Raw genomic sequence first — 26,138 nt, 5'->3', positions numbered from 1 at the left:
TAATTAGTTTGTAGGATTTGAACTTTTAAGGAGGGAAGTTTCAGTTTGCTTTGAAGTGAAAGAAATTAAGTGACATTTTTAGTCAAATGAATTGGCATTTTCATACACAGAAACCGCACTGGTAAATATTTCAGAATCCTGAGCAGTGAAAAACATGGACGTTTATGAACGTGGTAACTGCTTCCCATGCAAGAACAGGATCTGCAAGTGCCTGTTGCTGCTGGGTGTCTCCTGCAGATCATTGTAGGTGACTAGCCAAGGGAAGGAAATGCTCTAGTGATCCTGACTACAGCCACACTGCAGCTACCATGTCCACTGGGCAAAGAGCAGGCAGCTGCCACCTATTCAACAGTCTGTGTGTGTGTAAGCGGAAGCTGTCGGAGGACGAGCCACAGCAAGGTGAGTCCTTCGGGATATCTGTCTGCATTCCTTGAAGAACAGTGGGCTGAAAATGTCCCTGGGGAGGTGCTGGTTATGACCTGCCTTGGAGTTGTCCATTTTTAAGCTCTGAGGATAGATGAGGTAATGATACACAAGGGAGCGTTGACTTGGATTACTGACTTTTAAAGAACTCTCAAAATTCACATGACTAACATGAATGCAGATGCCATGGATCTGTCATGCTGAACTTAATGTTTACATGTCTGAAACTACTGTCAGTTTTTCAGATGAAGCTAGACTTTGTGTAACTCAAAACACCCTTCAAGGAATGGCTGAATAAGCCACATGGAAAATTCAACTGAGAGCAGTTTTACTTTAGCCTTTAGCCTGGCTCTTAGGAATTAGTGATACGCTTATGTACTTTGCTTGAGCCTAATTTTTTCTGGATTTCTGGCTCACTCATTTGTGAGGAAACTCTAGTGGTCCAGGGAGAGCTGGAAGAAAAGTGTCAGACTTCACTTACTGAGCGTTCATCTTACCTCACAATGATTTTCACTATTAGTCTTCTACAAATTTTGAATTTACTTTACAGCCAGCAGCATCAATGGCAGCTGGTTAATGTGAGTAGAAAAGCTGATCCCTCCTGACCACTCTGTCAGGGACGGCAAGCCCCCTCTTGGGAGAGGCTGGCTGCTCCTGTGGATGATGTAATCACCATCACCAACCCACTTTTGGATAAGGTAGGGATTTACCAGCCCTTTCTACCTTCTCTTCTACCACTTAGTATGGACCTGTTTATGTAAGAGTCTAGGTTATGAGCTCTTCATTTTTTTTCTAGAGAAGCAGATTTAGGTATCAATGGCACGATAAGTGCTGGCTGAAGAGCTGAAATGTGATTTCTGAGTGCTTACGTGTGTGAATGTGTCAGGCCACCTGCATGTGTTAGCTTCTCAGAGCTGTGCACAGCAACTTCATGCTATACAAGGCCTGGGACAGTGTGAGCACAAAATACTTCACATTATATGCAAGCAGCTTTTTAAATCATGTTGTATTACTAGGGCTCAAGTAAATTATTGTGAACCAAATACCTGAAAATGTAAAGGCCTGGAATGTACCAGGGTTTAGGATCAGCCCAGTGAAATGCTCTTGTGCCTCTATTACTAGCTCATTCTAGTTGATTATAGAAGTTATTTTTTTTTTGTTTGGCTACTCATTGTGTTTAAAACTTTTAAAAGTAACTCCAACACATTGGAACTGCTGATGTAATAATATAAAAATCCGGAGATGGAATATTAAGGAGATAATAAAGAAAAACCACTTATAATCTTAACACCCAAATATACTTGTTAATAAGTTAATTTATAATCTAGGCTTTTCCTCTGTACACATGTGTGGACATTTCTTTTGCTTCATTTTAAATAAAAATTGGTTTACTGTGCTTTAAAACTGCTTTTAATTTAACAGGTGATGAACAAATGTCCACCAATAACTATTTTTAAAGGTTACATACTATTCCCTCACATGAACAAAGAAACATCAGGCAATTTCCTACTGTGACTTAAATAATGTATTTCTAATTTTTGCAATTCTTTTCAAATTTTATGATTGGGAATAATATCTCACTGTAGTTTTAAATTAAGGCAGTTGGTCTTGATGATCTCTCCATTACTGACCATATCCAGAGAAGCCTGGAAATATCACTATGATGACATGCTTCCCAAAATACCAAGTCTAGTTTTCTTTCTCAGAATGAAACTTTTTGCCTAGAATGTTACGAAAGCAGCCACATATTTTCATAATGAAATCTCAAAATATCCATCCATATAAACCACAATTCAAGAGGTTGTGGAGCATGCTAATGTAGTCAAGACTGGCCATGGACTAAAACAAGAAATGTCATCTAGAGATTTGAGCTGACTAATGACACTGGGTAGTGTTTGCTATGCTGTTAAATAGCATTCCAGTTACTAAAATTTAAAAGTTTAAATTTATTCCAGTCCTGGAGTATTTATTCAATGTAGTGGCCTGGTGTTTTTCCCCCTGAGCTATATTTATACTTTGGTATTATGCAAAGTCCAGTTAAAGTATAAGGAAGCAAAGTCATGAGTCTTAGAGAATGAGGTCTGACTGTAGATTTATTCACCAAGGCAACTAGAGTTCACTAATTGGGCCATCTCTGTCAAAGTAATTTTCCAGATCTCTTACTTAGTTTATAGATTGCTTTAATTGGCACTTTCATCCTCTGAAGATATAACTAGCTTCAACATATGCTTAGTTTCTAATGCTCCATGTTACATTCTAAAATGCTTTAGGCAAACTCCAAAGAATTTTAACTCTCCCTGTTTCACTTAATCACTTATAAAATTATATCTTTGGGGTAAGCCTGTATATAGAAGTCATCTGTTTTTCAGCAATCATCCGGGCAACTGTGTGCAAAGTATTAGACCAAATAAATGCCAGAAATGTGAATTGAACTAACTGAACTAACCCATGGTTTCCTGTCCCCATGTTGTTTATACTTTGTCAATTATGCCATGTCATTCCAGAACAAAAGCCCAGGGAGCATCAACAAAAAACTAGGCAATTTCCTTTATGTTCTGTAGTGCTTAAAAATTTACCTATGGTCTCACATATAGCATCAAATTAAATTCTCACAACCAACTAACTGAAGTGGTATGCCAGAGTCTCTAGTAAAGCTACTATCAATCATGCACATGGAATTATATATGCTATGTGTATATGAATTGAGAATGATTTGTTTGAAGGAGCTGACACATAATTATGGAAACTGACAGATGCAAAGTCTGCAGTGTGGGTCAGTGGGCTGAAGACTCTAGCAGTGAATCACTGAAGCTCATTTCTCAATGCTCTGGGGCTCAGGCCATCAGTGTATTGGATGACGCTAACTCACACTGCAGAGAGCACTTGAGTCAGTCACAGTCCACCAATTGCAAAGTAAATCTCATCCAAAGCTAATCTAACAGAAACACCCAAAATGTTGACCACGTATCTGGGTACTGCTGCTCAGCCAAGGTGACACACAACTATTGTAGGCATTTTCATTATTATTTAAAATATTATATGTTTAAAGATAGAGGGAGAGCTAGGAAGGGGAAGAGAGAGAGCGAGAGAGAGGGCAGGTGAGTGATGTGCAAGCTTCCATTTACTGGTTCATTCCACAAATGCCCTCAACATTTGAAACTTGGCTGAAGCCAAGAGCTAGAAACTCCATCCAGGCTTCTCACATGGACGTCAGGAAGCCAACTACATAAGCCACCACCTGGTGCGTTTCAGGATGCACAAAAGCAAGAAGCTGAACTCGGAAACTGAGCAGGGACTCAAGGCAAGTGAGATGTCACTCAGGAGACATCAAGCCTCCAAGAATAATGTCCATCATTGCTCTATAAGTTTGATCATTACTAGTGTTTCACTGCTTCATGTAAGATTAGAGCTTCTACACCAATAACATTGTAATTGCAAAGTTAGAAGAGTTTGATGAGAGGAACTCAGGGCAAATTGAGGCATAGGAAAAAGAACTTTCTAATAGCTAGGTTGGGAATTCAGTATCTTTTCCTCTTGCATGCTTCTGTCTTCTCATTAAAATAAACACTTGCTTAATTTTTTTGCTTTATTAATTAAAAAAAAATAAGTGTATCTGTTATTTTAAAGCTACAACTACACATTATATATTCTTTAATAAATAGTTAAAATGGGTTACTTCACGGACTTCCCTCACGTTACTTTCATGTTTCCTCCAAGTATGATCTTTTTTATAACACTTTTTTATTCCATTCAGCAAATAAAGGATGAGAAAGAGATTTGACTTTTTTTTTTTTTTTTTAGATTTCACTTTTATTTATTGGCTTACTTGCCAGATGATCATAAATGGTTGGATTAACATGAAGCCAGGAGCCAGGAACATCATCCAATATGGATGAAGACATTATGCTAAGCAAAATAAACCAGACACAGAAAGATAAATCTGGTATGATTCCACTATATGAATTATGTAGAAAGCTCAAATTTACCATCAGAAAATTTAATAGCAGTCAACAAGGCCTGGGTGGCAGAGCAAAATGGGGAGTTACATTATGCTTATCTTACAATATTTAAAAATAATTTTAGAAGGCATCACATAATTATAACATCTTCAATCCTTTTATCTTTTGGAAATACTCTCGTGTGTGTTTTGTGGTGTGGTGTAGTGTGGCATATGTGTGTAAGAAACATGTAAAAGCTGAATCTAGAGTAAATTTTGAAAAAACACAGCACTAGGCCTATTGACTTCAAAGATGTGAAAAGTTAAGTTTTGTTCAGCTAGAGAGCCAGACACAGGTCAGACAGGATGAAGGGGTGGGGCCATAAAGCAAAACATGGGATACTGGGATGAGACAGGGCTTAAGGAGAAATGGCAGAAGAGGGTGTGGTAGAGACATGTGGAAGGCCCATGAAGAAAGAAAAGGGAAAATGTGGAGCTGCCAGGGCCACAGTCCAAGTGGCTAATTCCCATCCTGGTAGCAATTAGCAGTGACCCATTTGGCAGCCCCCCCCCCCACCCGAGCCTCAGAAGGGGATGTTTGCCATCCTCTGTCTTGCTAAGATCGCTTCCATAACCCTTTTCAGCCCTAGCTAGGGTGGTCCCTTCCTACCCAGTATGAGAACTCAACTTCCCACAGTTTGTAAATTACCGATCGGCAGAAAGTTAGCTGTGTTCCAGGTGGGAAAGGTTGTAGAGAAAATGTCCGGGCACTTCTACCAGCTGTCTGTCCCCAGGCTACGGTGGCTCTGTTAGACTGCTAGTCTCTTCTGCTTTCAGGATCTTGTTTTTTGGCTTAGTAGGTCCTTTTAAACCCTTACTCTGAGATGATCCAGCAATAAAGTCCTCCAGTTACTTTCCAAAGTTGAAATACAGCTATCTCTGAGGGAGTCAATGCCATTTAAATTTCCTTTTTGGAAATAAAGGATAATGACAACATCTGAAGACTCAGGCAAGGCTTTCTAGAGAAAATTGTGGTCATATTAGAGTAGGAAAAGGGAGTTTTTATATATACATTTTACAAACATTGACTATGTCATATTAATATCCTGGAATCTGGAACAACAAAGCCATCACATATATCTATTTCTGCCTGCCTCACTGCCTGTTGTCTGTCTATATATCTAATATTTACCTGAATTCTTGCCTGAAGATTCACATGAGTGCTATGAGTGAAGTTCAAGGTCATGAACATAAAATACCCTTCAAAGGTGTGAACACTTTTAAAAAGAGAAAACCTTCAATTATTCTGGGGATGTTTCAATTACTTTCTGGAATCAGTGGGAAAAATATATATATAATTTTTTCTTATTTGCTGTTGAGAAGGAGAGAGTGAGATCAATCCCATCGTCCACTGGTTCATTCTCTAGATGCCCATGGTGGCCAGGGAGAGGACCAAGTCAGGGTGCAGAGGCAGTCCAGGCCTCCCACATGGTGACAGGTCCACAGTTACTAGAGCCATCACTGTGCTTTCCAACATCAGTATTGGCAGAAGGCCAGACTCAGGAGTCACAGTATTGGGAAAATGTTAGCGATGGTTACCTAGGCAATGGCACGCCCTGCCCTTATCCCCACTTTCATATTATACTGGTTCCAAAGTTTCTGTATTAAGTATGTAAAAACTTAGTAATTAGGGACAGCCAATCTAAAAGGGCCCATCTGTGTAAGCAAATGGATATCTGACTTGTGAAAAGAACTTTATGATATACTGTACACTGAGCACCTCAATAACTTGACTTGCCTCTTGTTCACATACAAAATACCCCAAATTGCGGTTATAATGGGTTATAGTTCTTCTGTGATACAGCCATTTATGCATATGTCTGTTTCTTCCACCATGAGCTTCATGAGGTCAGATTTATGCGTAACAGAATGTCTTCATATGATGGGACCTCAAAAAATACTTATTTACTCCAATTAGCTGGTTTACTCCCCCAATGTCTACAAAGGCAGGAATCAGGGACTAGGGGGTGAAGGAGATGGGAACTCAATCCAGATCTCCCACATGGCTGGGGGGAACCCAACCACTGGACCTATTATAATTGCTTCCCTGAGTATACCAACAGAAAGTTGAAGTAAGGGGCCAGCCAGACACGGAAACTGGGGAACTTGACATGGGACACAGGTGTCTCAACTGGTGTCCTAACAGCGAAGCTAAATACCCACTCCATAAAATATTTATTGAACTGAAGGATAAATAATTCTTGCCAAAGGCATTCTGCTTCTTTTTGTTGATAAAATTGATTTTTCCCTATATTAGTGATGTAGAATTTTTCCCACACAGCAATAATCCAAACAAATAAGCAAAAACTCCACTTTCTTATTGACTTTGGTTTACAATCTGCTTTTAGTGTCAACTTTGTCTCAGAAGACAATGAGATCTTCATCCTTCACTGACTTCCCCACCTTCCTACCTTCTGGACTAGGTAATAAAGAGCTTCTAGAACCGCAAGCCTAAAACTCTGACTCTTTGAAAACATTGATTTTAGCTGTGGCTTTTCTATTTTATTTTCTATTTTAATCATCACAAAATGCCGACATTAAGACAGGAAACCAAACAGAAGACTTAGCAGAGTATGCATGGAAGAGTATCTTGTGCATTTCTACCCTCAGAAATTCAGACAGCACATATGTTTATTTCTGTTAGCAAGTTTTCAAAATATATAATAATGCTTTAGACTCACACTGTGGAAGTTAGAACATGGTTTCATTACAGTTTATAAGTAATAAAAATATTACCTCTTTTCATTTGAAATTTGCAATGCTTTGATAAGTAAAACCACTGTATAAAAACACTTGAAATGATTCACACCTTCCCCTTGTTAAAATAACAGCTTCTCTTACTGTATGTTTTTATTTCTATTGAACAGCCAACTGACTTTTCTAAGTTGAGTTGATCATTAAGAAATAAACAAACACGACCTTCAATTTCTTGGTCCTTCTGCACCCAGGGACTACAGAAGTTTAAAGAATTAAAACCTGTTCTTCTTCATAATTCCAAGGATGTCTGAGCAACAGTATGTCAAGCACTGTCAAGTGCAGAAGGCACACTTCCTAGCCTAATAGGCCCATTCTGAACTGATGAGCTACAGATAATAAGAGAAATGGGAGTTTAAAATTCAGAAGCCAAAATGTTTTGTCTTGCTTATTGTATTTATGAATAAAATAAAGATATGACTTTAAGTTACCTAGAGATATACTTCTACTTGTTTTAATTAAGAAATTATTTAACATGCTGCAGGAAAGGTAGAAAATTGTACAGCTTTCTATAGTCTATTAAGTGTTCATATTCAATAACAGATCACAAGAATCACCAAATTTAAATCTAAATAAAAAAAGCAATTCTACTGACCAATTGTAATACTTGGAAGAATATTTTATAGAAATAATTCTTTTTTAAAAAAATTTCTATTATTTAGATGTATAAATTGTGTTGTTTATGCAGTTTCCAATCAGCACAATATCTTTTTGAAATGCAATTTGCAATCAACAGGAGAGATCTTTTAAAAAAAATTTTGAAATTTCTTGAAAAACAAATTCCATCTTTACTTGTAGTCACCACTGCAGGCTTACCTACTACAGTTTGGAAAAATAGCCTATCACAAGGTCATCTTTATTCTTCTGCTTAACTATTTGTTAGATCAGGGTGGTGGAGTGCAGATTTTTGCCAATACTCTTATAATTCTTCATAAAATTAAAGCACACAGTTCATTACTAATTCAGATTTTTTTTAATCAGATTTTTTAGAATTTCTTACCGCACACTGCTTCATGATTCTAAAGAACTTACAGAAAGTGACATAGTTTCCACACACTTCCAAAAGTAAACAGAACTATATAGCAAAACTCATGTAGCAATCCCATTTTTAGCAAGAGTGCACGCATGTGCATGGCCGACTACTCTTAGTTGTCAATAGCGACATCTACTGGTGAGGTCGGACCAGGACCGTCAAACCTTATCAAATCGATGCACTAAAGATTTTATATTTTTCTTACAGTGAAAAAAACAATGTCTTTATAACACCAACTCTTGTGAAAAGGAATGTTGATACAAATAGTGAAGAACAAGGTTTGTGGTTGCTATTTCAAGAATAATAGAAATTTTACTTTTTTATTTATGAAAGTAATAGAAAAAGCTCACAGAAAACGTAATTAAAAGATAAATTTATTTTGCCACAAAACATGTTAAAAACCATGTGCAATTTTTCATAACATTTTTTGTGAGATGTAAAATGTCCCTCATGTGCTCACGTGTTGTGTGTTAGGTATATGGAGGTAGGAAAGAGATAGCAAGTCCACCTGCAAGCACTAGCATCCCACGCAGTACCAGTTCCTGTCCCAGCTACTATACTTTTGATCCAGTTCTCTGCTAATGGCCTGGGAAAAGAGCAGAGGATGGGCCAAGTCCTTGGAAGCCTGGACTCACATGGAAGACCTGGAAGAAGTCCTGGCTCCAGATGGGCTCAGCATCTATTTGGGAAGTGAACCAGCAGAGAGGGGATCTTTCTCTATCTTGCCTTCTCTCTGTAAATTTGTCTCTCAAATAAAAACAAAAAAATTTTTTTAAAAAAACAGACATGGAAGGCAAGAAACCAATTAAAAAATACTTGGTAAGCCAGTTGCCAAAGTCAAAATGGATGTTTATTTGTATTTATTGGGGAAAAGATAACAGTAAGTGAGAAGTAGGCAACATAACACTTATCATTACTTTAGGAAAAAAAGTTAAAAATAGGAAAGAATGACTTTTTCATTAAAAAAAAATATTGATCTTTGTATTCTATTCTTTTAAGGTCCTGTGAAACGTTCTGAACACGTTTTAAGACCTGCTACTTTGCAGGCGCCTCAATCTCAAAACTGTAAAAGAGCCAGAAAATCATATGAGCACAACACATTGGAATCCAGCAGGATGACACAGGAAAATATAAAACATAAAGTAAGTACATTCCACTGGCAGGGTTAGCGCAATCCCACGTCCTTCTATGCATGGGTTGTTTTGTGGCCTGGCATCCAGATGTGGGGGCTGGGTGAACTTTGTTTTGTTGCTCAAACAGCAGCCAGGCTGGATGCAGAATGGTCTTGCTGACTGTGCTACCTTTGTTCTCTTCCGGGCGTGCATTTGCCGTGGTGGTTAGATGCTCCCATTCCCTAGGATGCCTGGTTTGGAGCCCCGCCTCTGGCCCTGACTCCAGATTCCTGCTAAGAATCCACTTGCTGCGAAGCAGAAGGTGATGGAATTGGGCTCCTGCCACCCACAGTGAAGTCCAGGATCTGACTGAATTCCTGGATCACAGCTCCTTGCTTTAGGGGCATGTGCAAAATGAATGAGTCAATGAAATCCTCTCTTCATGTTTCTCAAATAAAATTAAAAAAAAAATTTGTCCTAGGAGCAAAGTGTAAACCTAAGTACCAAGCAGTGCTAATCCAAAGGATCTTGTTGGATTGCTGTGGGGTGAGAACTGGAGTTAGTAGCCAAAACAGAGAGAGATTTTCTACATACTCAACTTGTTAACATCATAGTGTTGTGCTGCCTTGGCAGTGTAGCACATCAAGAATCCACTCAAGGCTTGTCTTCATACATAATGAGGGCAAAGAAACTGGCCCTGTAGCACAGGGTCTGGGCAGCCTCAAGAGCCAGGGAAGAATTCTCTCCTCCAACTGCTGCTGTGGCTGAATCACTTGTGGAGACTTTCTTAGGAAATATGAATCGGGGGATATTCTGTTTCTTTTGACTATCTATCCTAACATAACCTGATAATGCAAGATAGGAAGGCTGCAATTTGGAGTTATTCCATTGGTCATTTTTAAAAAATTTTTTCATTTTATGACACAGTTTCATAGGCTCTGGGATGACCCAACCCCTCCCTATGCCCTCCCCCATGTTGCAACATTGTTGCAGTAGTAGGTCATTTGTTTTCAACTAGTTACGGTTACTCACAAATCTTTGCCTGGTTCATTGCCTCTCTCTCTCTCTCTCTCTCTCTCTCTCTCTCTCTCACACACACACACACACACACACACACACACACACACTCAGAGTACAGAATAATAGCAGCACAAGGGAGTATAAATAATACCAACCATTTCATTCAATGAAAAAAAAATCAGCTAGTACTAGTTCTGACTCTGACACTACCTATATTTTTGGGGACAAAGCAGCTGACATTCTCTTTCAACAAAATCAGGTAGTTAAATATGAAGTCAGCATTTATCAATATCTTTATATTTGCAAACCCTTTTCTTCGTAAGAAAAAGAGATCTTTTACCCATTGGTTTACTCCCCAAATGGCCTAACGACTGAGACTGGGTTAAGCTGAAACCAGGAGTCAAGAGCCTCTTGATCTCCATGTGAGTGGCAGGGAACCAGGGACTTGGGCCATCTTCCACTGCATATCCGAAGTGCATTAGTAGGAAGCTGGATCAGAAGTGGATTTGAACCTGGGGTCATATGCAATGCTGGTGCTGCAGGCCATGGCTTAACTTGCTGTGTTATTGTGCTAGTCCTACCACATGAGGAAAATACCCAAATGGGCATGACAAAATGGAATTAAAAGGTAAGTTTATTTTGTGCAAAGTAACCCATGCATAATTTTCCCATAATACTTTTTGTGAATTTTTTTGAAGATTTTGACCATTTTTGGCAACAATAACTGATTCCATTTCCATGAACTATTTGAAATACCCTCATATTTGCCAGCTTTCAAACTCTTGTTTCAAACAGAAAAATACTCAAAATTATTTTTTACCAATTATTATACAAAAATTTAGGTGGAGAGATCCTGTCTGCAGGCCTTGGCTCAGTTCTGGATCCATTTCCAGTTCTGGCTTTCCGTCAGTGCGGGAGGCAGCAGGTGATGGTTCAAAGACTTGGGTCCCTGCCACCCAGACTGAGTTCCTGACCTTTGGCTCCTGACTCCTGACCTCAGCCTGGCCCCACCCCATCATTGGAGGCCTCTGGGAAATCAACTAGTGCATGGAAGAGCTCTCTTTGTCTAGAATATGGAAAACTTTGCATATACTTAAGTAAAATTAATGTTTCCTCATCTGATACTCTTACAGCAAGGCAATTTTAATAAAATTTCTAATGGATTTATGTCTTTTCAGATTTCTGAGGGGAGTACCTATTCATTAAGTGAGAATATACCCAGTGCCAGAATTTCCAACCAGCTGACTACTGACCAACCCTTTTAAGGAGTAACATTAGTAGCGTAAGTTAATACTGGTTGAGTATTCCTTTCCAAAATGGTTGGCACCAGCTTTTGGATTTGTTTGAATTTTGATATGTTTGCATATACATGAGATATCTTAGAGATGAAGCTCAAGTCTAACCATGAAATTCAGTTATCTTGCCACACATATGAAATGTGTGTATATATATGTATTGTAGACACATAATAATGGTAATTTTATACAATCTTTAAATAAATGTGCATTTGCACTGCAACCCATCATGTAAGATTAGGTGTGGAATTTTCACATTTGCACTCAGAAAGCTTGAAAATTTGGAGTGTTTTGGATCTCAAATTTTTGAATTAGGCATGTTCAATACATAAGGAAAAAACAGAAATGTTATTCCTTCATTCTTATCATTTTAACCACTCATGAAAAATAATTTTCTGACATCATATCAATAATTTATCAAGAGATTTTTTTTATGAACACAGGTTTAAAATGCTTTTTAAATTTTTTTATACTATTTGTCATTAATATTAGTTTATCCTAACTGTCTTTAAGACTTGGTAAAAATATTTTGAAAAGATATAACTAAACTTTTATTTAGTTAGGTATTAATAATCTGGTTGTTGGCTTAATGTTCTCCTTTTTCTGCCATGCTTTAACTTTTTTTATTATTCATGATTTCTCAAAATAAGTTGGAGTAACAAAAGGGAAAGCCATATAAACCTATAAAATGAAAAGTTATTATTGTTTAATACTGTCAGTAATTAAAGAATGTTTAACCTGAGAAAATATTGAAGCTAGCTTTGGACATACATCGGCTCACAGGATTAGGTCCTGGGCAAGTACCACAGTAGCACTTGCCTGCTGAATTCAATGGAAACACAGTGCAGAGCCTTGACATGAATGCTACCAAGACAGAGCTGCATGTTTTGCAGTTTCTCTCCACACAAAACATTTTTAATGTTAACATAGTTTCAGAGAATGAAGAAAAACTTAAGCCAAGGTACACTCAAGTATAACTGACAAAGTACATTGGCTTTGGGCCCTAGAGACCTTTGGTTGCTAAAAGCTAGGGCACTTAGGAAAGGTGAGAGTGCAGAGTAGAAATTGAAGAGATTGTGCTTAAAAAGCAACCAGCTAAGGCCTGGACAGCGCCCCCTGGCTAATCACACAGCAATGTGGGACTTGTCTGGATTGTCTCTATAACTGCCATAATAACTGGCAAATATCTCGACTACCAACTCGGGAAGAATTCATCCCAATTTTTCCTTCTTTTCTCATTAAATTCAGATAAAACAAAATTTAGCAGTGTTTATGCTTTACAAAAATCAAACCATCTGATTGTTTTACCTGCTAAGATGTAAAATTTCTTTATTCATACATTTAAAATGGAAAATGCTGATTTTTCTTTAGATGTCAACCAAGTGAAGATAGGAATTGTTTTAAAAGTTACAAGTCTGACTTCATTTTTGGAGAAAACATGATAAAAAGAGTTTTGGTAAGAGTTTGGTAAATGTTTCTATTATCGTATGTAGAGCTGTTACTTCAAACTTCTGAAGGCCAATCAGCTAAAAACAAAACTACCCTGGTTTGTACCTATTAATTTCTTGGTTAAAAGCAAATTTTCTTTCTTTACTATTAAACTTCTCTTGGGAAGCATCACTTAGTTGTTAGAATAATAGAAGTAACCCACTGAGGTAGGGAACTGCTTAATGAAAACTTACTGATATGAAATATTTAATCGTTCTTTAGACCAAAGACACCTAAGAAAACCTGAGAATTATCTGTAATAGATGTTCAACAAGTGATAATATTCTAATAAAGTCTTTCAATAATGTTTCATAACAAGACTGATTTAAAATTGTTTTCTAATTATTATAACCATGTCTTATAAGTTCTTATGCCAAAAAAGTATTATTATAGCATTTTTGGCTAACTCTACGGGGAAAATACTAGTGCTTTACTTGTCTAGAGGAATCTGTACTTGCCAAATACAAACCTAAGATAGTTCCTATTAATATCGTCCCTGTTTGAACGTGGACATCCTTCTGCTGCTATTTGGCCTGCCACGGAGCTCTGACTTCTTATCTCAATGTTGGCACTGTTCTATGATATTCAATTGCCTGACATCTTCATCTGAATGCTTGACAACCATCTCAATTCTACTTTCAAAACAAATTCCTTATATCGTTCCTCATGTCAACTTCTTCTGCAATACTGCTCCCACTTTGATGAGCGACAACTCATTTTTCCAGCTTCTTTGTTCAAACATTTTGGCATTCAATTTCTATTTTCCTCAGTCCTATTTTGGATCATGAGCCTCTCTCTTTAAAATACATGAAGAATCTGACCATGACTGAGTCACCGTCATCCCTCACAGCCCCTTACTTGTTCTTCATTATTCTTACCACTCCTCAGTAGTTGTCATGGCAGGAAGCCATTGTTAAAATATAGATCAGATCATGTCACTCTTTCTTATTCAAAATTCTTCAAAATACTTGCAAGTTTTGCAAATGAATTGCAACATGTCTTAACCAAAAATATGCCATGATATTCTTTTCTCCTCTCCACAGAGCTCTGAGTTCTAAGCACAAACTACAGTAGGGGATTATACACCCAAAGGAAAATAGCGGGACGACTGTGCCTACGGTTTCATCTGTGCCATCATATCACTACTGCATTTTTCACCCTGGGACCATGGCTAAGATGGACCCAAGGCGGCTAGGCTGTTTCAAGATTACCAGTCACATGAAGAATCCTAAGGAAGCTGCGGAGATTTAGAAATCTGTGAGAACACTCAGGTTAATACAGAGATCAATTTGGTTTCTTCCCAGATGGGAGGGCTTTCACAAGTCAGTCTATTTGAGGAACTTGTTTGCTCTAGACCTGCCTCAGGCTACATGTCAATCAACACTAATATTTTAGCTTATTTTCAAGCTGTCATTCTCAGAGTGAAGGTAAACTCATTAACCCTAGAACTGTTGACTCATACTTTTGGATTTGAACCAGAATAGTCCATCCTTCAGCATGAAATTCCAGGCAATATATTTAAGTGTATTTATTCTGTACCATTTATAGATTAGTCATGGCTTCTGTAAAATGTCAGGCACAGTTAAGTTACATTCCAACTTCATAAGATAAACTTTAACATTCAACTCAATTCAGCAAACATGTACTGCGTTCTTTCAGTATATAAAGCAATGGTCTTTATAAGTTTGGCTGTATATTAGCATCAACATGCCTAAACTTTTCCCCCCAGCACCATTAGGTCAGAATCTGTCAGTAAGGCCAAGTGTCAAATGAGTGTAATGTGCAGCTGGTTTGAAAAGCACCTGAATAAAGTGTTAAAGCTACAGGCAACTCCATGTTCTAAAGGTGCATTTTATTTAGTAAAGGAAGACAGAAAGATGCTTGAATGAACAATCTACAGTTTGGGGACTATCAATTTGTATCTGAAATGCACCTGTGCACCTTTACCATGGGTATTTTAAACGTGGCTTATAAAGGAAGTGAGCTTTCCATTTCTTTATTTTGCTAACACACTAAGGATGACAGGAACTATAATTTCTCCCCAAGTCAGCTCTGAAAACCTTTGGCCTTGGGATTTAAGGGCCAAGATGCCACCCTGGCTTGATGGCTGGCCCTATGCTTTTAAAGTGAATCACAAAAATTCCTGCACTTTCATTTATAGAAATAATTATTCTCATCTTTACAGATTTTAAGGGAATATACTGCTGTTCAATGAAATGATAAAGAATCTGAGCTCATAAATGAAAAGATAAAAACACAATTTTCAGAGCAGGTATTTGGCACAACGGTTATGGTGCTGCTTGGGACACCCACCACCACCATCTAAGTATGCAGGTTTGAGTCCTGGATCAGCTTCCAGTTCCAACTTCCTGCTAACATATCCCAGGAGGAAGCGGATAACAGCTCAAGTACTTGAGTCCCTTCTACATATGAGAAAGAACCAAACTGGGGTCTTGGCTCCTGACTTTGGCCTGGTCCACCCTTAGCTGTTGTGAGCAATTAGAGAGTGTACCAGTGGATGAAAAAATTCTGTCTCTCTCTCTCTCTCTTTCTGCTTTCAAATAAAAAAAAAGTTAAAATGTAAACATAAGTTCTTGACTATCACTGTTGGAATTTTCCTATTCTGCAGGTTCTGCACATTAGTATAAATGGCATGGCAATGACTCAGTCCTTTTCCAGGCAGGCTTGGATTACAAAAGATTTATTTACAGAGCCCCATGAAGTTGTTCTCTGAGATAACTGGTGAAGTCTCTGGATAATTTTTGTTTCTATAAGTGGTTAGCAAAAGGAGAATACTGAAATACACTGACATAGCTGCACTTTCAGGCACCAGCTTAGCCTAGTGGGCTCATGAAACAGCTTAGCCTAGTGGGCTCATGTTACCTTCTTTGGTGCCACCAGAACTTTCCTCATTTCCTGTAGAACTAAATCCTGTCTGAGGAAGACTACTGATAACTAGATTATGCTTTCTGAGGATTAGATCCAAGCCCCTCTAAATTAAATAGCGAAGAATTTCCTGTTTAGCTCAACACAAAAACAGCAGATAGGTTTGTTTATCATGTGGAAGTACAACAAAACTATCTTGTGGTTTACTGCAAAGATGAAGGACCAAATTTAGATAATGCATCTTTTTTTTTTCTCATCTAGGGTACTCAATTATTCAGTCAGTCTCAAGGTGAAAAGGATTCTTATGCCAAGGACAAAACATTCAGATCCACTCTGAAGCTTTCCACTAACTGTTCAAATTCAAGTAAGAATTATTTCATCCATTAGATACTTGACTCAAGTAGTTTGTTTTTCATGCCATGCTATGCAAAAATAATCCAACAATCTGGTATTTTATAGTTTTTATGGACATCACGTGATTACCCAGTATTTATAATAAGTGGGGTTTTTAAAAGACTTATTTTTTATTGTAAAGTCAGATTTACAAAGAGAAGTAGAGAAAGATCTTCCTTCAGCTGGTTCATTCCCCAAGTGTTTGCAATGGCCAGGCCAGGAAATTTTTCCAGGTCTCCCACACATGGGCAGGGTCCCAAGGCTTTGGGCTATCCTCGACTGCTTCCCAGGCCACAAGCAGGGAGCTGGATGAGAAGTGGAGCAGCCAGGATTAGAACCGGCGCCCATATGGGATCCTGGCGCATGCAAGGTGACTTAAGCTACCATGCTGGGCCCTTATATTAAGTTTAAAAATGTAACTTACTGTTTTTAGGGGAAACAATAAAGGGAATTTTGTTTTGCCCATACTCAAGCACCTTAATTTCATTTGGCAACATTTATTATTACAAAAATATAAGGACATAATGCGTGTTAACAGGGGCTATGAGGAACTTTAATAGTAAAGAAAATGAGACCTTTTGGTGTTTTTTTCCCCCTATTTTCCCTTAGAAGCACTCTCTAATAACACATCTCTAATCAAATCAGCTACTGCTGTCTTTTCCCAACCATCCCAAAAATGCTTGCTGGAGGAAACTGATGTTCTGAGGGGAGGAAGCAGAACGTAACGTGTTAAAGCTCCGTACACCATCTATCGCTCTTTCTGGTGGCATTTACATATTTGGAATAAAGTTATCACAAGCAAGAACATCTTTAGAAATGTAGAGTGAAGTATAGTTTTCATGAAGACTAAGTTGTTCAAGTAACTTTCTTACATTTGTATGAATAATTCTCAGTGAAATGGGTGGGTTTACTGCTCTTCATATTAATCCCTTAGAAAGAAGACACTTGGGCCCAGTGCAGTAGCCTAGTGGCTAAAGACCTGGCCCCTGGCTTCGGATCAGCTCTGCCTGGTCGTTGTGGCCACTTGGGGATTGAATCAGCGGTGAATCTCCTCTCTGTATATCTGACTTTCCAATAAAAATATATAAACCTTAAAAAAAAAAAAAAGAAACATGACACTCAATAATCCTGTATTACATTTAGACTTCATTTTGTATTTCATCACATTTGCTTTTATGATCAAGTTCATTAGTATATATTAAACTGATTCTACTAACACTGAAGCTTTTTTTTCTTAAAGATTTATTTTTATTGAAAAGTCAGAAAAAAAGGAGATACAGAGATAAAGATTTTCCATCTGCTGCTTCACTCCCCACGTGGCTGCAATGCCACTAGTGCTTTCCAAGGCCACAAGCAGGGAGCTGGATGGGAAGTGCAGCAGCAGGGACACAAACCGGTGCCCATGTGGGATCCTGGTGCATGCAAGGTGAGGACTTTAGCCACCAGGCTAATGTGCCAGGCCCACACTGAAGCTTCTTAAATGTAGATACAGTTTGGTTTCAGTTCAAGAAATAATAAATAATTTTGTTCTCCTTTTGAAAATTTTCAAATTACATATCAAGTATGGGTGCATGTAAGAGCATCACACACAGGATCTGTTGGGGGTATCACTAGCAGGATGGGTATTTGGAATATAATCCCTATAACTTCATGATGGATTTCATTTTGTCTTTCTCCATATTTCTCCCAAACACTCTCCAGTCCTCCTTGACATATAAGGACAATTTTACTTTAAGTCAGTGCGTATCAAAGCAAAACTATTTGATTAGATTAACTAAAGCCATCGTGAAATGACTGCTAGTGGTAAGGCCCTAGCATGCTACACTTTGAAAATTATATGGGTGAATCTTGCATACAATAGTGCTTGAGGACCACTGGCAATTATACATTACAGCTAGGAGCTCTGTAGTATCCCATCATGGTTCTCTGAGTTCTGATGTTGTCTCTCAAAATTTGAAGCATTTAAACAGCTCCATGAGTCTTTCACTTTCAAATAACATAATATAGCTCAAAATAATGTCATTTTTAATATAAAAGTTGTTTACTGTTAAATGAAAAAAACAGAAAGTACATGTGGTATTTCCACTTGTAGAAAAAAGAAGAGGACAAGCATGAGAGGTCTTCAGAAGGGTTATGGAAAATGCAGATTATGAAAAAAACTACGCATGGATTTCAAAATTTGGCGCCAGAATAAATTTACCTCTTAATCCAATTAGTTATTGAATGTTGTATATACGTATTAGCATGTAACTACACACAAATATTTCTGGAAAGATAAATAAAAAGATTAGCAATAGTTGTTATCTAAGAGTGGGAGTGGAAATTGGCAGATGCAGAAAAGAATTTGCAGGGAAGTTTTTCATTTTATATTCCTTTTTTCACTTATTGATGTTTGTGCCACTTAAAATTGTTATGTTTTAAAAGTTAAATATGTTTTTAATGCTGGTTTATAAATTATCAGCTAAGGTTATCTGATAAAAGAGCAAATATGAAAGTGGAACACCATAGCAAATAATTTATTTTGAAAAAATTCTGTAAATTTGACATTTACATTTTAAAAATGTAATTTTTTTTTTAAATTGTCACTTAGATCAACTGCAAGCTTTTTATATTCAACAAAGCAACACAATCCTGGACTGAGAGGGCAGAGGAACTTTGAGACTGAATGACACAGCAAGCAGTGACTGTGGAACATTACAGTCAAGACTGAGTAAGGAATCGTTTCTCAGGGTACAAGTCCCCATAGAAGTATGCACCATATTCGGCTGTTGTGTTAAAAGACACAGCCCTCAAGCAGATGAATGCAAATGGTATCACTCCTGACATACTTCAGGAGCCTTCCATTTCAAGGAGGACGCCATGTACGGTCAGACTTTGTGGGTTCCTGGGCTGGCTGCATGACTAACTAACTGGTGACCTTGGGTAAGTGACTTAATCTCTCTCTACCGCAGTTCCATCCATTTAAAATAGTGATAACTGAAGTTCATGACTTACACGGTAACACACATAAAGCACTATGCACAGCCTAGCACGCACCTGCATAGTCAACTTGACATTAGCTGAGGACTACAATACAGGTTATTTTGTTAAGTGAAAAGTTTTTCTAAAAGAAATTATCTTCCCCATAATTGGTCCCTGATATTTTAAACATTGTGTGGGAGTTGGGCTAAGGATCACTTTCTAGGGAAGCAAGGTGCGTGGGCATTGAATCCTGCAGGCGGAGTGATGATCAGAAGCTGCAGGCAGTCAAACTGAAAGTCAAGGAGATCTGGTGTCCAAAAAGGCAGCGAGCACTGCTCAGAGCCATGAATGGAGAGTGAGTACAGAGAGCAGGGTGAGGTGGGTGGATCTACTGGTCATTTATAGAGGTCGAAGTATTGGAGAAAACCACAGGAAAAAGTTGGAACCTGATCTAATGATAAAAGAATGCTGAGTTTCATATGATCAAGTTCAAGAAGTAAATAAACAGCACATTTCAGATAAGAAGAGGAACAGTATCTTCAGTTCTATCACTAGCACACAGGTTTGTAAATAATGTCACTAAGAAATAGTTTCAAGGATCCATTTTCACTGCCAGCCAAACACAGAAATAAAATGCAAAGTTCCAAAATTATTTGTATTTGTATCATGCAGATAATAGATGCTCATTGGAGAAGACAGAAATAAGGATCAACAAAAAGAAAAAAAATAAAATCATTTAAAGACTTATCGTCCAGAGACTGCCTCTGTCAACAGAGGCTACTCTGTTCCTTCTTCTCTGTACGCATCTGTGTATGCAAGCATGTAGGCCATGTGACTCAGGGTGTTCAAACAGCTTTTGGACCTGATTTTCTTACATAGTATATCTTACTATACATTTAAAAAAATTTTACATAGTAGCCAAGATCATCTTTCCACATTGATAAATATCTTTGTTCAGTATTCTTAGTGGGCTTACAACATTCTCTTAAATGGCTATACTGTAATTTATTTTATTATTTTATTTAAACATTTTTAAAGCTTTACTTATTTCAGAATCAGAGACAGAGAGATCCATCTTTCATCGGCTGATTCACTTCCTAAGTAAATAAATACTAAGGCTGAGGCTGGGGCTGGGGCTGGGGTTGAGGCTGGTGCAGGCCAAAGCCAGCAGTGAGGAACCTCTTTCTGGGTTTTCCTCATGGGTGACAGGAGCCCAGGGTGGTGGGCCATCTTCTGCTGCTTTTCCTGGGCTCCCAGAAGGTAGCTGGATTAGAAGTAGGGCAGCCAGTGCCGACATGAGGTACAGGCATTGCAACCAGCAACTGAACCTTTGTGGCACAACAATGGCCATACTGTAATCGATTTAATTCCACTTTTGGGACACCTAAGGTTTTTTTTTTCTTTTCCTGTTTTTGCCATTGTAAAAAAAAAAAAACTTGAATAAAATAGAGTACTAGCTCTTAAAAGATATTATACACTTTTAGTTGTTTAAAATTAGGATAATATTGGCTTGGTGCAGTAGCCTAGCAGCAAAGTCCTTGCCTTTAACATGCCAGGACCCCATGTGGACGCTAGCTCTAATCCTGGTGGCCCCACTTCCCATCCAGCTCCCTGCTTGTGGCCTTGGAAAGCAGTCGAGGACAGCCAAAAGTCTTGAGACCCTGTACTCGTATGGGAGACCTGGAAGAGGCTCCTGGCTCCTGGCTTCAGATTGGCTTAGCTCCAGTCATTGGGGTCAAAAGGGGAGTGAATCAATTGATGGAAGATCTTCCTCTCTGTCTCTCCTCCTCTCTGTATATCCAATTTTCCAATAAAAATAAATAAAATTACAAAAAAATAATGCAACAAAGATAATTCCAGTTATATAAGCTAAAAAAATTTCTCCAACACAATAAAGCAAATACAACTTGAAAATAAAGCTATAATCTAGTCAAATTACAACTATATTGTGAAAATGTAGTCTGAAAAGCAGCTACAAGATTTGTTTCACTTTTAAAAATGGTAAATTCTCCAGGAAGGCTAAGGGATCAACTGCTTCGGGTCTGACACAGTCACCTTCCTATTTCAGTTATGTACAACCAAGGCAGTTTGAAACTGATCCTCAATAGCAAACTCTGGGCTCAGATGAAGATTGAGAGAGCAAATCACAAAAATTTACGAATAACAGCTGCTGATTTAGAGGAGTATAGCATCAAAGTATTTTTAATTCAGGTAAGTGAGAATTTTCAATAATAAATGATTCTGTTATGTTAATAGATCCATTTATTTACCAACTTTTCATTTTGTTATAATAATCTCCACCACTAGCAAAAAAAAAAAATCAGCCATTCATTCTGAAATTCAGAAATTAATACCAAAGTTTATAGTCATCAATTGCTTCCCATTCCAATATATTATCTTGATATAGGTCATCCAACTTCTACCATTTTTTCCCCTGCGGATGCTATGTAAACCAACTTGCTGACTTCCTGAGGTGACTACTGTCAGGAAGGGCTCTCAGGAGGAGTGCTGCAGGATCCAAACTTGGTGCTTACACTGCACGCTGAGATTGAGAAGGCTTTGCCATCCTTGGAAAAGAACCAGTGAGAAATGGAAAAACACAGGCTACCAAGTTAAAACAACCAGTCCAACAGCAAATTCCAATTCTGGACATAAGTAAATCTCCAAGGTAACAGAATGGGGGCATAGCTTTAGCAGTTCCTGGCAGCAAGAATGCTTGATTCAAGTACAAGATTCAGACACAGAGAGCTGGCAAGTCTAAGGTCCCTTCCTGCTCCTTCTGCCTTCTGTCCCCTCTCATCCCCTGCCCCCAGAAAGGAGAAGCTGGGTTTCCCAGATGACCTGAGCCAGAAGACTAGTGAAGACAGGGTACCTTGGTATCTTGGGCAGAAAGTGACAATACCAGTAGACTGGCTTTCATATAGTAATAGAGAAAAAAATTGTTGGCATGTGCCTAGTGATGAAATGTCAAAAATTTTCACTACAGTAAGTACACTGTTAGGTGTAAGTGATGTAAGTATTATATTAAGGTAAGATTACATTCAGATAAGCTTGCCACTTAGGAAGATGCTTGTTATTCTGCTAGGCCAGGTCCCCCTAGTTCTGAGCGGATAAAGCAGCCCATCAGAGATTGAGATTAGGGCTGACAGTCCTAATTCCTGACCCATTTAGGGTATTTATTAGTGATAATAAAATGCAATAAAAACTATTAAAAATTCTACCCCAATATTGTCACTATGAAGATTTTCATCTTATTCTATATTTTAGTATGTACATGTATGTATATACATATATATGCATATGGCATACATACATATTGTATGTTCTTCAGACAGGTTAGCCTTTCTTAAACAGATTTCATTCATCTGCAAAATGAAAGTAAAATAATATGCTTTGTAAGGTTGTTGAGAAGCTTGAACAGCTAAAATGGCTTTTGAAGTGCACAAACCACATTTCATCTATTAATGTCAATGAGTGTCTCCATGCCTTTAAACACTGGTTTATATTCTACTTTAGTGGGTAAAATAATTCCATTAGGCACCATAATTTATTGCATTAACTCAGAAAACCTGAATGTCAAAAGCCTGGAAACCAATTCTCAGCAATTTGCTGACTACCTATAAAACAAGCAGTTTTACCTTTCTGAACCATTATTTCCTCAATTGTAAAGAGAAGGGGGGAAATGAGTATATACTGAATATTTGAGCTTTTATAATGTAAATATAGGATTATTGTAAGGACTGAATAAAAGAAATGATAACAGTCAATGTTAGTTAGCATTATCACATATTATTACCATATGTTACAACACTGTATGTTATTAGAAACCTTTAAAAAGTAAGTATGGGAAAGCTTCAGATATATTTACTGAACAGCATCATAGATTTAATGAGCTCTGCCTCTCCACAAAGCTAGGGGGAAGGCAGAGATGCCCAAGGAAGTGATAGGAAAGGACTTTCAGTATACCAGCAACAGTCTAAAGTTAGGCCAGGTTAAATTCATGAGCCTAGGACTCCATCTGGATCTCCCAGTAATTTTTTTAAATAAAATTAAAATAGTGGAAAAAGAATTGTTTTAGTTAACTTAAATTCAAATATAATTTTTAAATCACCAAATTTAACTTTCTCAGTTTCAAGTTGCTAACTTTAGGGTGTAGTTTGCTTTAACATCAGCTATTTACCTCTTTTTATTATTATTCATAAGCGCTTATTTATAATCTAGATTCATACCATTTTGTTTCCTCTTAACAGTCAAAGATTAAAAATGCATAAAACATAGTTAACATTAGTAGGTGACTTATGTTCTTAATCCAATATTCTTCATGCAGGCTAGTATCAAAGATACAGGGTACCTGTACACAGCAATACATCATCGGCTGGTTGCACTTCAAAGCTTCAGTAAGCAGAAGGCCGTCACTCAAGCTGAGACACGGTCAGAAGCCATCCTCCAACAATTGGACTTTGACAGCTGTGATGAGGAGGGGGACAATTTCTTCCAAGTCACTCAAAATGGATCAGGTAAGTAACCTTCATTCTGTTAGGGCAGAGGTATTAAAAATAAACTAAGCACAGTCCTAATATGCTAGATTTTTTTTTTTTAAGTGGAGCTGACTTGCTTTAAATGGTTGATGGTTAGAGATGTTTAGATCTGACAAATGATTTGAAAATCACTGTCTTCTGCAAGTGGTGTTCACTGGGATCTGAGCCTGTCTGTCAGCTGCATGATGATTCCTACAGGCTATTTGCCTATAAATTGCATGAGACCACAGTGACAATTTAAACTATTATTCTGTCACTTTGAAAGCAGCCATTGATTCATATTCCTCTTCATATGTCTTCATTCTATTACTGGTTATAAAATAAGAAATTATAAATACATGTAAGGAGATCGATCACCAGGGAACTCTAACTAAAAACCTAAAAAATTCTTGTCTATTTCCATCCTGGAACTTGACCATACAAGGGAAAAACTAGATCGTATAATTATATGCTATTTTTGAGGACTCCTTTGCCCAAGGCAAAAAAGTATTACTTTTTTTGATTAAGTCAGGATTCATAAATAAGTGAAGTTGAAGTGGAGCCAGCAGTCAACGGATTTTAGGTTTCAGTGCTTGCCCTGGTGTGTAGATTTCTCATTAACATTCATCATTATTTCTGGGACAAACTATCAAAGAAAGATTAAGCTCCACTTTGTTACACAGAGGTAGCTATTCTAATAATGTTTTCTAAGTCTGTTCATTCAGAATGAATTCTTATTGTATGGAGGATTCAGTGACACTGTTTCAAAGATAATGTGATAACAAGCATTATTTTTCACTTTTAATAATTTTAAATTCTAAAGGTGCTTTAATTACTTAATTTTGACATAATTTAATCTAATCTAAAAACCTATCAAAGTTGCTGCACATATCTGGATTAAAATATCTCCCTTTGCTTAATATCAAAAATATAATCAGGGTCAGTGTGGTGGCACATTGGGTAAATGACCATCTGCGACACTGGTATCCCATATCAGAGTGCCAGTTCAAGTCCTAGTTGCTTTGCTTCTGATCCAGCACCGAGCCAGGGAAGCAGCAGACGAAGGCTCAGACAGTTGGGTCTCGCCCCCATGTGAGTGCATATGGCATTCTTGGCTCTGGGCTTCAGCCTGGCCCAGCCTCAACTGCTGTGGCCATTTTGGGAGTCTGTCCAGTGTCGTAACCTGCTTCACTCACTGAGTCAAAAACTCAGTGATTATGATTTGTCTTGCTACTTTCCACAAATGGTTATTACTTGAAACATGAAATGAAAAGTGAAATCACATTCTACATGATTGTGTTTTTTAACAATGAAATGTAGTCTATTAGAAAATGACTTGTTATTAAAATAGTCAATTTGAAATAAGTATTACATACTTACGAAATGTGTATTATGTTCCATTTTAGAAAAGGAGTGATATGTAGCTATTTTAATGCAAGTAATGGAAATTGTGAATCACATAAACCTTCCCCCTCCTTTTCAATTAGCATCTTCCAGGAATATTGCAAGAAAATGCTAAAATGTTACAAAAGCAATGAGAAGTCTAAAGTATTAATTATCTAACAATGTCATGTTTAAAATTAGAAACATTTCTAAATATTATCAATGGAAATGTAGATTCCGCAGCTTTCATTTCATCATCAGTAAATATATTCATGAGTGTTCACATGTATTGCAGTCAATATTGTACCTGATTTAAATATTACATTGTATAACAAAATCTTTTAAATTTACCACACAGATCCTTCTAGGAGGACCCACAGATAGACTGTTGCCTGTTCATGAGCACTACTTAAGTATAAATACAACAATTCACAAAAAATCAGCCCTCTTACTGAAAAAAATGAAACCATCTGAGTGAAATGAAAAGATCTTATTCATTCCTTAAAGAAATTTTACAGGAAAGGTAAAGAAATATAGTTTGCTGCAATTGAACTTTTTCTGTTTTCCATGTAACATTTCATTATTGTGGGGAAATGACAGATTTTAAGAACTAAGGGGACTTCAGAAGTTAAAAATTTATCATTTTTGAAGATTTTAGGGTGAGATTTGATAACTAATTTTAACTATTCATCACATTGATGGATATAAAAGCTAAAATTTTGAATTTCTGAATTTGATAATTGTCTAAAATATTTATTTTTTGGTTATACATTGGCTGTAAAAGAAATATATTGCTAGGTTCCCAGAGTCATTTCTTTGAGAAATACTATAATTGCATGATACTAGTTCATTAAATCATACTTATCTTTTTAAATC

General features: G+C 37.4%; 1 protein-coding gene across 1 annotated transcript; it reads left to right on the top strand.

The window, feature by feature from the left end:
* The first annotated feature begins 308 nt into the window (after positions 1 to 308).
* RANBP3L (RAN binding protein 3 like) lies at positions 309 to 25,664 on the top strand. The gene is given in 13 exon segments (XM_040977330.1): positions 309 to 399; positions 6,769 to 6,843; positions 8,351 to 8,485; positions 9,207 to 9,349; positions 11,518 to 11,621; positions 13,006 to 13,090; positions 16,270 to 16,372; positions 17,011 to 17,099; positions 18,992 to 19,040; positions 19,043 to 19,111; positions 21,431 to 21,573; positions 23,690 to 23,879; positions 25,621 to 25,664. Coding segments are annotated over 13 exon segments (1,320 nt in total).
* The last annotated feature ends 474 nt before the right edge of the window (positions 25,665 to 26,138 follow it).

This window comes from Ochotona curzoniae, unplaced genomic scaffold, assembly GCF_017591425.1.
Source record: "Ochotona curzoniae isolate NIBS_2020 unplaced genomic scaffold, NIBS_Ocur_1.0 contig_2754, whole genome shotgun sequence".
In the NCBI taxonomy this organism is placed as follows: Eukaryota; Metazoa; Chordata; class Mammalia; order Lagomorpha; family Ochotonidae; genus Ochotona; species Ochotona curzoniae.
This window is presented reverse-complemented; position numbering and strand designations above follow the sequence as displayed.